Source organism: Crocuta crocuta, unplaced genomic scaffold (genome assembly GCF_008692635.1).
Source record: "Crocuta crocuta isolate KB4526 unplaced genomic scaffold, BGI_CrCroc_1.0 scaffold28, whole genome shotgun sequence".
Classification (NCBI taxonomy): domain Eukaryota; kingdom Metazoa; phylum Chordata; class Mammalia; order Carnivora; family Hyaenidae; genus Crocuta; species Crocuta crocuta.
The window spans coordinates 10128223-10140944 of record NW_027533256.1 but is presented as its reverse complement, the minus strand read 5'-3'; the positions used below and the strand labels follow the sequence as shown (position 1 = coordinate 10140944).

The following is a 12722-nucleotide window of genomic DNA, read 5'->3' as shown; positions in this document are numbered from 1 at the left end:
TTTTGGCTTTACCAGTACCAACCAAAAGCCTCTTATTCTCTGGGTTCCATCTCATTTTGCCTTTGCGAAAATCCCATGACTCCGTTCATCTCTTCTGTCCTCATTAATGATTTCTCTTACCAAAGTACTTCCATACACTTGTCTACATACAATGATGCATTTGCCTCTCCTACTAAAGACATTTTCCTTGACCCCCATCAACCCCCAGCAACAGCTCCATTTTTCTGCCTTTTTAATACCAAAATGTCTGAAAATAGTCATCCACACTTAACTGATTCTACTCATTGACCATCTCATCAACAATTTCTTCTTGCTGTTGGATCACATTCATCAGCATACAACCATTCATTCTTCCTACTCCCCAGCCTGACTTTGGTGAGGGTCATCGTTGACTTAGGGTTGCCAAGCTCCGAGTCTCCTCTTGTCCAGCTCTGCTTTGAGCTATCAAATGCATTCCAAGTAGTTGGCCACTTCCTCCTTCCACTTGGATCTTCGTGACTCATCTCCTGGTTTTGCTCTTGATTTCATGGGCTGCCCTTTCTCAATACTCTTTGCATCTTTTCTCTACCTGACCTCTGAGGACCCACTCTGCTGTTTCTAGATGATCTCACCCAGGTCCATGACTTTAAATATCACTTATGTGCTGATGGCTCTCAAATTTATGTCTCTGTACTGACCTCTGTCTTGAGCTCCAGACACATAGATCTAATTTGACATCTTCACTTAGATGACTCAAGGCATCTCAAACCTGACATACTTATAAAGGACTTCATTCTGCAGCCACTTCCCCAAACAGCTTCCCATCTTGGTGAATGGTACCACCATCTACTCAGTTGCTTGAATCAAAAACCTAGGAGCCATTCTCACTTCTCTTTTCCCTTGTTACTTCTACTTTGCAATATACCTGGATCTCACCCAAGTCTTTCCATCTTTACTCTCAATCTTAGTCCAAGCTGCCATGATCTTTCACATCTATACTGAAATCATTTCCTAAAAGGCTTCCCTTCTGTGGGAAGGGGATGCTCCAGGAAGGAGGGCTCTGTGAAGGACCGGTTTCCTGCTGTACAGATGACACAGTCAGGGCTAACCAGATTAATTCAATTTCCAAAGGGAAAGTGTGTGGGCCCCTCTTTTCTGTCACACTTCCCTCAGAAACAGCACTTCCATTCAGAAAGCCAGATCAAGTGCCATTAACAAATTAATTCCAATTAGCACAGCCCAAGCACTTAAAGCTCAAGGCGATCCTGGTCAGTCCTGCAGGGAGATAGCTCGGCCTGCTAATAAAGTGGAAACTGTATTGAAAGCAGAGGCGGTTGTTTGATGCCTGTCTCTGTCCCTGGAGGGAAAGAGAGTGGGATCTGATTACACTATGGGCTCATGAGGGAATTAAGTCACTTTCCAATGACAAGTTATTAATTCCCTAATTTGGTGGTTAGATCTGTGAGAATGGGGTCAGCTCTCATAACCTCTTGTGGCCCATGCAGCCCCTGATTTAGGACTGAGCACTCCTTGGGTACCCAATGACTGAATGAAAAAGAATTAACTGGTAGGTAGGCAATAGGCCTAGGGCCTAGTATCGTTAGTAACCCTTAATTCTTTTATTTAACAAATATCATTGGGGCCCCACTGTGTTTGGCACAGCAGATTAAAAAATTAATCCAAACAGATAAGGCCTCTGTTCCCCTAGAACTCATAGACTAGGGGAGAGAGGCAGGTAATCAGCATGCATCAAACAGATGAGAAGCTGGCTTCAGAGAGTTATAAATGCAAGCAAGGTAAGAAAATAGAACAAGGTGACAGAGTGTGCTGAGTTGGGCATGCACTAGGAGGGTCTTAGCCAGTGACACCTGAGCTGAGCTCTGGATGGTTCAAGGAGCCAGTTAACCGTGGTGAAAGAACTTTCTAGGGAGAAGGATCAGAAAATGCAAGGGCCTGTTGCCAGAGACCCAGGCCCTACCACCTTTTCATTATCTCAAAACGTCCAGCATGGCCATCTTTGCTGGCTGGTTGGTCTCCTTGTGGAATCAGACAGGGCAGGCATGTCCCTGCTGGGCAGTCAGCCTTGCCCACAGCCAGCCTGCTATCTCTCCCTCCTGCTCTTCTCACTCATGTCTGAGAGCTTTGCTCAAATTGCACCTCTTCTAATGAAATCTTTCAAAAGCCTCCCAAGTGGAAGAGCTCCCTCCCCTCGCTAAAGTCCTAGAGCACTTATTTGGTACCTGCTGTCTCTCTTGCTTTACATAAGTAGATGCTGCTTTACTGTGTAACTGAATCTACTCCCCCATGCTTCTCCTTGTCCTGTTCAGTGGGCTGCTCAGGGGCAGTGGATTCATTCTCTCTGCCTCTTAGACTTTCCAGGTCTACCCCAGATCCTCAAGTGATAGACACTCAGGGAGTCTGAATGGACATCTGGCCAGATGAGAGCTTGAGTGGCAGATGGAGGTCCACAGAAGCTTCACTTCTTATTCCCCAATTGCTAATGTAGGCAAAAAAGGAAAGCACTCCATCCAATTCTTGGGAATAAGACTGACTTTAGGTTTGAAAATTAGTTTCCAGAGGATGATTTGAAATTATTACGACCATTACCAGCTTTCTTATGGGAATGCTTGGAAACTTTCACAAAAGCAGCAAGTTAGCCAGAAGGATACGTCAGCTTGAAGATGAAAAGTTCTAGGACTAAGAAATCACATGAAGGAGGCAGCCAACCATGCTTTCAGAGCTGCGCTCCATCCCAAATCTCCATGTGGCAGTTCTCCCAGTGACTCAGACCCCTAAAATGGGTATGATCCCTGCCCACCAGTAAGACACAACTGCTTAATTGTAGCCAGGCTTCCTCCAGCTCAAAATCTTCCCTCCCCCAATATTCCTGGACATTCTAGGATTCCAGTGCTCGTCAGCCTCACCCAGGAAGCTAGAATATTGTCAGATGGAAAACGAGGGTACAAAACGTGCCTGAAACTTCCAGGTGCCTCAGCTGACTTGCTGTAGGGTCCTGAGTTGGATGGCAAATGGGGATGAGGCATGGTGCCCAACCCTGGAGGAAGGAAAGCCAATGGGCATGAGGATGAGATGAGCGTGGAGACGCGCTGGGCACTGCTGCTAACCTTTCACGAGGACCGTCCTGGCCTCAGCCCACTCGCTCCTCCCTTCTGACGTCAGCAGGCCGATTGGAGGCAAGCGTTCATCCTCGTTGGAAGCCATTTTGACTATCTTTCTCAACTGAGTGAACAGATCCCCCTCACTGAGACGGCGGAAATTAATGACAACATCCAAGACAAAGAACTGTGGGGGAAACAGGTCAAACACGTCACTCAAGGCAGCCGGCCCAAGGCGAAGGGCCTTCACTGAGCCTTCACATGTGAATACAGATAGGGGATACTCAGGCCCAAGGTATGTGATGGTTCTGAAGAGTCACATGTTGGGACCTACCCACATGCTGTTGATTATGCTGGACTCTAAGCTTCCCCCAAATCAAAGAAGACCAGATTAACCTTAGCTAAAATGAAACCTGTTCCTACTTCATGTAAAACCATTATGTTTGTGGGGAATTAAGGATAAATTGGTACAATTGCTAGTGGAGGACAGTGTCTGTCAAAACTAAAAATGTGAATACCTTATGATTCTGCAATTACTCTTATAAATGCATACTTTAGCCTTAGGCTTGGAGAAACATACACTCTTGTGCCCAGATGATATGTGGAGTGGACATATAAGCCTTATTTGCAATAGCAAAATGCTAGAGACTGTCTAAGTGTTCTTCAGAAGGGAAATGGCTAAGTTAAATGAGTTTATTCATCTAATATATGTCTGCTCATGAATAGGCTCATCAATAGGAATGAACTGGCTCTAGCTACAGCTCACAGAGATAGATCTCAAACACACTGGTGAGCAGAGAAAAAAAGCAAGTCAGCAAATAATAAGCAGAGGAAGACTAAAATGGAAAAACAACACACAAAATGCTCTATCCCTATGTGTGCATGTATACATGTGTACATGCATGTCCTTTGTATGTGAGGCCTGTGAACTCTCATTCAGTAGCTTTGAAGCTAGAGCCTTGGACTTTGTGCAAGGTCTTATCTAGACCCAAGTCAAGATCCCTTTTCTGTTGGTTGACATGAGTACCTGGTCCCACGCCCTGAGCAGCATACATGTGGCCTGGTTCTGAACAGGAGTCCTGAGAGCGTTTCTGAAATGGATGGATACTGTAGCATGTGGGGGCTGGGAAATGCTGAGTTTGACTTTTGAATGAATATGGAGAAATTTTCTTGTTTGTGGCTAAACTGTCAGGTGAGCTTCCAGTTGGAACAACTAATCTAGGATGGCAGACTCTCATTGAGCTCCTATCTTAGACTGAAAATGTCAGATGAACCCAAGAAAAAAACACTGTAGCACAAATAGCAGGGGAATCCCTGGGGTAAGTGTCAATCTTGAGCTTTAGCAAAACCAACCACACAAACAAAAAACAAAGACAAAAACAAAACCACCAAAACTCAAAAACCAAAGCAAACCAAACCAAAACTAAAAAAACAAACAAACCCAAAACACAACCAAATCCCAAACAAAACCACTTTTTGTCAGATGAAATAATGAGATGGAGGCTCAATATATAGAATATATCACCTAGTGGGCACTGGTGAGGGGTCAGGAGCCCTCATGCTCAGGCTATCCCCTGGGGCCCCATGGACCCTTATTGGCTCCTGGAACCCAGACTGAAGACCTGAGCTGCAGGAGATGGAGCATGGGGCACTGGCTATGACTGGGAGTCCTTCTAAGCCTGGGACAGGCCACTCAACTTGTCTAAGTCTCATTTCTTCTTCTGTCAGATAGAGACTTCAAAGCCCCTCTGCGAGCTTACTATAGAACCAGGTGGGGTGCATACATGTAAGTGCCGAGCCTATGGTCTGGACTGGACGTGGAGGTCCCGACGGTCAGTCTGACAAGCTGTCCATATGTCTGCATGTGGTCTCCAAGAAGGCCACAGCCTGGATGATTCATGCGGAGTTTCTGAGGCCATGCAGGGTTTCAGTCCACCCAGGCAGTTCTTTTGAGTTGGCCTGGGTGGTCAAGGCCAACATTAGAGCCCACATAAGTCATTCTCAATTAATGACTCTCCGTGTTCTTAAAATCCAACTCTTGGAGAGAAATGAGACTGAGTAGGAGTCAAGAGACCCCACTTTGGGGTCATGCTGTCCCAGCTCGCTGTGTGCCTGTGAGAGAGGGCTGAGGACCCTTGGTGAAAGAGGAATGGTAAGTACTCATGCACCCTCCCCAAGCCTGAGATGCAGCAGAGAGGAGCCACTGACCTGGTTGCAGCAGGCAACAATGACATGCTCTGGCTCAGGCATGACACTGCTCTTCTGGGCCACCAGTGTGTCCTGGGTGTGGCCAGGCAGCCGGTAGGAGGAGAAGAGCCCATAGTATTGCTTCATACAGAGCGGCTGCCCTGACAACTGGCCCTTGGCACAGTCAGTGGGGATGGAGTGGCTGGAGAGGGAGAGCAGGGAGGGAGGCAGGGAATCAGAATTGCTTCTACTTGACTTGACTAGGCAAAGCAGGGCACAAAAACCAGAACTGCTTTAGGATGGCAGTAAAAGAGCTGGATTCCCCACTTTCTAAAGTAGTGGCATGCCCCATTTCCATGGCCCATGGACACCCTCAGGGTTTTTCTCAAGCCTCCGATAGTTTCCCTCACCCCTGCGTCAAGCACTCCTGTGCAGAGCTTGCATTTTACCCCTCATGCCTTCGCTTCTGCTGATCTTTGCCTGATCACCTCTGCATTCACCCCACCTCTGCACTCAACTAATGAGTTTAGGAAAACTTCCACTCCTCCAAGAGCCTACTCTTCCGCCACCTCTTCCAGAAGCCTTCTCTGAATTCAAGGTAGAAAGTTCTCTTTCTCCTGTGGTCTCAGCAAATCTTGTATCCTTCTTTCCTTCCTCCCTGACCTTTTCCTCCTCCTCTTCCTCCGCCTTCCTCCATCCTTCTCTCCTCTCCTTCTTCTTTGTCTTCCCTTCTCTCCTTCCTTCTTTCTCTTCCCTCTTTCCTTCCTTCCTCCACTTCCTCCCCCGCTCCTCTCCCTTTTCTCTGCTTCTGTCTCTTTCCTTTGTCCTTCCATCCTCCATCCTTCTCTCCCTCTCCTCTTCCTCTTCCTTCTTCTCTCTCTCTCTGTCTCTCTCCCTCCCTCCATCTCACTTCCTCCTCCCTCCCTTTCAGGCAACAAATGTTATTGAGCACTCCTCCATGACAGGCACCTTTCTGGGATCTGGGGTTATAGTGGCAAACAAAACACGAGTCTCCTATTCTAATGGGGCACAGGTCCTGGGATGTGGAACATGGACAATAAGCAGCCGGCTGATAGATGGGAGAGTTTTGGGTAATGTGGGTGACAAGGGCCAGACATGTGAGCTGAGGCCCGAGGGGAATAGGCAGCCCTGAGATTAGCTGGGGCAGAGTGAGGGTAGGGTGTCTCATGGCCCTGCTGCTCAATGTGCAGGTGCCACACTGAACTGTACGAACTGTAGGAACTCAGTGGGAGCTCTCAGAAACTTTTACAGCAATTTGACAGAGGAATTTTATGTCTATTGAATCTACGGTAAAAATAAAACCTGTGGTTGTGTATTTTGTACCTTTGTACCATTTTTATGCAAATTCATTTTGGTAAAGTGTGTGTGTAGGGGGGGCATTTTAAAGAGACTAAGGAAGGCCAGTGCTTACCCTAGGAAGAGGAACCACTAATGGTTGGGTCTGCTGGGGTAAAGGTTATCCTGATGCTGGAGGAGCTGGGGCAGGGGGCATCCACCTGTTTTATGCAAGAACACAGAGCTGGAAAAAGACAAGGTCTCTGTCCTCTGGTTGCTCCTTGGCTAGTGTAGCAGGGAGACAGATGACTCAACAGGCTGTGCCAAAACAGGGCTCTGCCTTTCCCAGGCTGGGCCCCATCCTACCTGTCTAGCAGGGTCTTGTAGCTGAGCACACCGGAGATGAGGTTGGCCGCGAACCTGCAGAGAGAGATGAAGCCTTAGATTCTCCTCTTAGGGGTTCAGGCTCCTTCCCTCTCTCCAACCTTCTTCTCTCTCCTCTCCACCTCCCTCCTTCCAAACTCAAGGACCACCCCCAGAATCCAGGCCTCAGTGGTGCACTAATCCGATGGGATCCATGCTGCCTCCCCACTACCACCCCCCCTCCCCCCCCCCCCCCCCCGCATCATGCTGTCAGTCCTGTGGAGATAACTGGGAGGAGGAGAGGAAAGCCCAAGGTGAAGGAGAAGGAGAAGGAGGAGGGCAAGAAAGCCAGGAGAGGCCACCGAGCAGGCAGGAGAAGGCTGGATGGTCAGGGGTGGGGTTCTCCCTAGGAAAGGCCCATGGTGGGGCTGGAAGGGACCAGGAACCTGGGTTTGGGGAAATCCAGTCTCCTGGAAAAAGTCAATTTCATTCGGTGCAAAAGAAAATGAAAGCGAGTGCAGGGGGGAAAAGTCACCAGAGAACTGTGCCACAGGGCCATGTCATCTTAACTGCCCATGGATGATGACCCCGGCTTAAGGAGGAAAAATGTCCCCTTGCAAACAGTTGGAGAACTGTTTTCAGAAGCTGTTCATCCATCCATCTGCATACTTCCTGCTGCCGTGGGAGGTCCAGGCTGCAGGCTGCTTGACCAGCAGTCGGCTGGGCTGGTCTCAGTGAGGAAGGAGGGGATGGAGGTCCTCCTAGCATAGCTGAGCCCTGCCCAGAGGCCAAGATAGGGCCTGCCTCCTTTGTTTGGTTTTTCCTTTCTGTGCTGTGCCACATTGGGTTCGGCTCTAAGAGACTCCTGTAGAGAGACCTTTCCTCCCTGCCATATCCCTGAATAAATGCCTCCCCCCGCCCCCCCCATCAACATCAGTGGGCCCAGAGGCTATTCCCGTGGCTCAGTGAGCCCTGAAATTGCAGCAGATGGCAAAGACTCTGGCGGCAGCAGCTGGCAGGAAGGAACCATTTCCACTCCCTTGTAGTCTCTGTTTTGAGAGCCTGGAGCAGCATGTCCCAGTGACAAGTCCAAGCCTCAAGTACTAGTATGGTCAGAGGTACATACTAGTACTCTGTACTAGTACTAGTACTAGGCCCTCCTTCCAGGGCCTCAGCTAAGTCAAGAATGCCATGGGAACACCTGGAGGCCCATGACCTCCATTTACTGCCACTGCACCTCGAATAAATATGTTCCAAGGAAGACCCTGTGTTTGTCACTCATGTTGCAGCCTCATCTAACCAACTTCCCAAACCCATGGCCTGGACGGCCTCTGTCTCAGAGGTATTTGGCCTCAGAAAGCTCAGCCAAGGTACAGACTTTGACCTTTCCTTCCTGCTAGGACCCCAGGCAGACTCTCAAGCTGTGAATTCAGGAGCACGGTGGCCTCACCTTAGCTGGTCATTTGTGTCTTGGAAGTGCTGGCGGGCAAAGATCACAGCTGGGCTGGAATTTACAGGCAGGGCCAGGCGGTTGTTGAGATACATGTCATTCAGCCAGTACTCAGACACCTGTTGGGGAGAATGGAAGGGGCGCCGTTACCCCCCAACATTACACACACCCCTCTGAACAAAGGAACCTTGCCTCTCAAGAGCACCCAGTCCTATCGTGGCAGCCCCAAGGGATAATTGAGACACTTTGTTGGATCATGCACTTTATTCATTCATTCCACAAATGCACACAGAGCCGTAGTTACATGCTAGGGCCTGTGTGCTCTCCAGTCCGTCGTGACTATCCATCTTTGTCCCATGCCGTCCTTCCCTTCCATCTCAGTTTCCCATGGTGGGTGTTTGGTACTTCATTCCTGTTCCCTGCCCATCCATATGTGTGTCTTGTCCCTGTTTTTCACCCTTCTTTGCTTCCCTGAACTTCCCTCTATCTTCTGCTGCCCCAGCCCTGACTGCCATCCCTGTCCCCCATCTGTCTCCATCTCTGTACCCTGTCTTTCCCTATTGTCCCATTTCTATCCCCATCCCTGTCCCCCATCTGCCCTCCATCCTTGTCCCTGTCTGTTTCTCATCCCCAGCCCTCATTGTCTTCCACCTGTATGCCCTGCCTCTCTCCAGCACCCCAGCTCTATCCCCATCTGTCCCTCATTGGTCCCCATCTCTGTCTCCCGTCCCACCTCCTGTCTGCCCCTTGCTGTCCCCGTTTCTCCTCTCATCTTTATCCCTTCATCTGTCCATCTTTGTTTCTTATCTGCCCCTCATCCAAATCCCTGTCTCTATGTCTGCTCCCTGCCCCCCACCCTGTGGGCCCCTTGTCTGCCCCCACCCCCTCATCTGCCCGCTCTCAGCAACTCTTACCCAATTGGCTGTCTTCTCCTGTCGTTCCAGGAGCTTCTGCTGCAGGGTCTCACCAAGGCCACCAGGGGCCCCAAACCGCTGCACAATGGCCTGGCTCCTCTTGAACTGTTCTTCAGGTACGAGGTGCTGCATGCACCGCAGATAAGTGGACAGGGTCTGCTGCAGTGGGGGCACTGGAAGTTTGGGCAACTCCTGGAAGACAGAGTTCACAGGCACTTGCTATGCCTGTTCTTATATGGGGGCCACACCTATCTATGAGATGATCCCCAGTGTGTGTCTCCATTTGTCCCTATCCTTGTTCTACATACTGAGTCTTGCCTATTTCCAGGGCTCAGCTCTGCAGAATTATGAACTAAGGGGGCTTCTATTTGTTTTTTTCTGGTACCCCAGCCCTGACCCTAGGAGGGGATAAACTGTAGAGGAAAAGACCTTGATGGAGGCACCAGATAGACCTGGGTTAATGCACTGACCCTGCTGCTGACCAGCTTTTTAGCAAACCACCTCACCCTTGTGCCTCAGTTTCCACTCCTGTAAAGTGGGGATAACAACCTCCACATCTCATAGGGTCAAAGAGATTCTATGTGAAAAGTGCTTTTAAGCCACAGTGGGTCTAATATGAAATCGATCTGTTATTGATACTGGCTGCTGATCACTCTTAATTTAGGGAATTGTTCCCAGCTGGGGCTTCAGAAGCCAGTTGATCTCTGGGCTCAAAGGATGTAACACTAATGGCGAGATTTGGACAGGTGAAAGATGGCGGGAGGCATAGTTCAGAATCCTGCAAGTTGTTGCCTAAGAAAGTGACTCATGCCCTGGCTCCCTATTAAGCCCTTTCCAGTTATGAAAGCCAGGGAGCACCATTCTGCTCCATTTGGCTATGGGGAGGGGAGGGAGGACAGAGAGTTCTGTGGATGTTCTTCCTGTCTTAACCTTTCTGAGCCTCATCAGCTTCCCAATCCATAGAACATAAATAACAATCCCTACCTGAGAGGAGCACAAACAGAACTAAAGGAGCTGGCCCCAGATAAGCACGTCATAAAATGTTATGATGTTGCTGTCTCCCTCTAAAAGGGATTCCTAAAAGGAAACCCATAATCTCTGGGGACCTCCAAAGTGTGGAGAGAGTCTGAATAGAACTCTTCACCAATGTCCCCCCTTTCTGGGTGCCATGCTTCCTAATTTAGCAGCTGTGTTCACCCAGGGATCTCATGCTTATGTTCAACTATGTTATGGCTGAGCCTGGGCAGGGATTTTCCTTCTATTTTCAGATGAGAAACTGAAGCCCAAAGAGTAGAGAGACTAGTCCATGGTCACCCAGAAATGTGATGGCAGAGTTGGGACCTGAAATCAGTCTTCATCCAACACCCACTCTGCTCCTTCCTCCTAGATTGTTCTCTCCCTTCCTCCTTGGTCCTTTTCTCCTCCTTCTCCCTTGCTGAGCTAGTCACAGTTGGCAACCAGGACTTTTCAGATTACTGATTAAAGTTTACAATGTTGGCAGTAGGGAGCCACCTTCTTTTAGGAGTTTTTCCCATTGGGGTGGGGGCGGCAATGAACTTCCACCCCTGGCAGGCTGTGGAGTAAAGGGGCCCATTCAAAGCTTGCCTCTGCTCTGCTCCTGTCACTGCATGGGCTGGTGCCCTCCCCAAGCAGCCCTTAGCAGACAGTGACCAACCACAGGAGCCTTTGCTGATGATGAATTCTTGCCTGCCTGATCCTGTCTTTAGAGCTCACTACCCGAGGGGGAGGGCGGAGGTTGTCAGTGCCAACTATGGGCTGTCTTGCCCCGAGGAATGCTCGAGGACCAGGGTGGGCTGGGTAGCATTCCAGATTGCTCAGCCCACTTTGTGAGAGCCAGGTCCAGACCCCCCATCTAGCTGCTCTAGTTCCCCCTTCCTTCTCTTGGGGTCTGGAAGCCTGTGTGGTGGGTGAGTGGGCACGTACCTGCAGAAAACCCAGCCCAGGTGGCCCTTCCAAGTGTGCCAGCAGGCCTGGCTGGGGCTCCAGCTAGAAACAGGCCACCCTTCCTCAGGGCTCTGAAAATGTGCTGGGACTCAGTTGTGGGGAATCAATGACGGATAAAATGGAATAAGGCAGGAAATCTCTGCTCACATGTCTTAGCCCCATGGGTCTCTGACCAACACCTGGGGCTAGATAGTGGCAAGGATGTGTACTGATGAGGGTCTTTGGACACTAGGGTCCCAGGTCAGTACACGTTTCCTGGGAAGTTCATGTGAGCCAGGCCCTGGACTGGACTTAGGGGCAGTGGAAAGAAAAGGCCTACTCTCAAAGAAGCCACATTTCAATGGGAGGGACATGCCACGGACAAGACTCAATAACAGAGATGTTTGTCGGCTGCAATAGTCAGGACAACACAGTGAGCAACTTCATGTCTGGCTTCATAGTAGAAGCCAAAAAGTTCTGATTAGGATTTCAAATGAAGCCCTGGGTAACAAAGTGGCAAGAAGACAAATGTAGTAGAGGCGGCAGCACTTCTACAACCCAGAGAGCAGATAAGCTGCTCCATCACTTAGGAAGGTGAGGAGGGAGGATGCCTGCCTAAGGAAGGGTGGCATTGACTTAAGCCAGCGGGGGAAAATAGTGCCTAAGGCTCTAGGGCTGAACTAGCAACAGCAACTGGGACTGGGATGTGACTTGGTTTAGAGTAGAGAATTCAGCCTCACCCTAAGGCAACTCCACTGGGCTCAAAGCCACTGGAAGTGGAACTTGGGGAGGGGGAAAAGCCCTGGGAGAAGAGAGAGTAACTGGCCCAGGTCAAGAGCTCTTCCTGGCCTTGGGGATTAGGAAGTGTGGCTGTCAGAATTCTTTCAACATCCCCTCAAACCTCTCCCAGCCCTTCGAGGCTTTCTCAGGCTCCTCAGCGGGCTCAGGGCAGGACTGCAGCCTTGACTTCAAGCCCAGGAGAGTGCAGGGCTGGAGGCTAATCCCACATAGGACCATTCTGGAAGCAAGGGTATGTGAGTTGGGAGAACAGGGATGAGAGAGAGAGCTCCAAAAGTCACTCACAGACTCCTCCTCACTGCTGGGAGATTTTGCTGCCATCTTATCGGGAGCTTTTTCCAGTATGGGCATCTTGGCGACTCCTGGCTGGGGAAGCAGAGGTGCAGACCTGGGGAACAAGAAGCAGGGAGGCATCAGCACAATAGCCACATAGAACTGCATGGACCCTTCACCTCCCACAGCCTGACACTCCACCCTCACCCTGTGAAGAGGCTAGAACTGGACATGAGCCCCAAATACACAGAGCCTCCTTGTAGACCTGGCCCCAATCACCCAGTCTCCTGACCAGCCCCCTGACCACAGTGTCCTTTCTGAGTCCACAAATGGGATAGAGTGGGGTCTAGAGTGAGCCTTTAGCTGGCCCCTGCTCCATAAGACTGTCACCCAGGCTCAACC

At 49.9% G+C, this 12722-nt stretch overlaps 1 protein-coding gene across 1 annotated transcript in view; it reads right to left on the bottom strand.

Annotated features, from left to right (window-relative positions):
- Positions 1–12383, bottom strand: part of CHAT (choline O-acetyltransferase) — a 41737-nt gene extending 29354 nt beyond the window's left edge. The window contains exons 1-6 of the mRNA XM_077746443.1: positions 12333–12383; positions 9306–9494; positions 8392–8510; positions 6945–6998; positions 5304–5484; positions 3105–3282 (exon numbers count right to left, since the gene is read on the bottom strand). Coding sequence (XP_077602569.1) covers positions 3105–3282; positions 5304–5484; positions 6945–6998; positions 8392–8510; positions 9306–9494; positions 12333–12368 — 757 coding nt within the window. The 5' untranslated portion in view covers positions 12369–12383. The remainder of the gene's footprint in view (positions 1–3104; positions 3283–5303; positions 5485–6944; positions 6999–8391; positions 8511–9305; positions 9495–12332) is intronic.
- Positions 12384–12722: the final 339 nt, after the last annotated feature.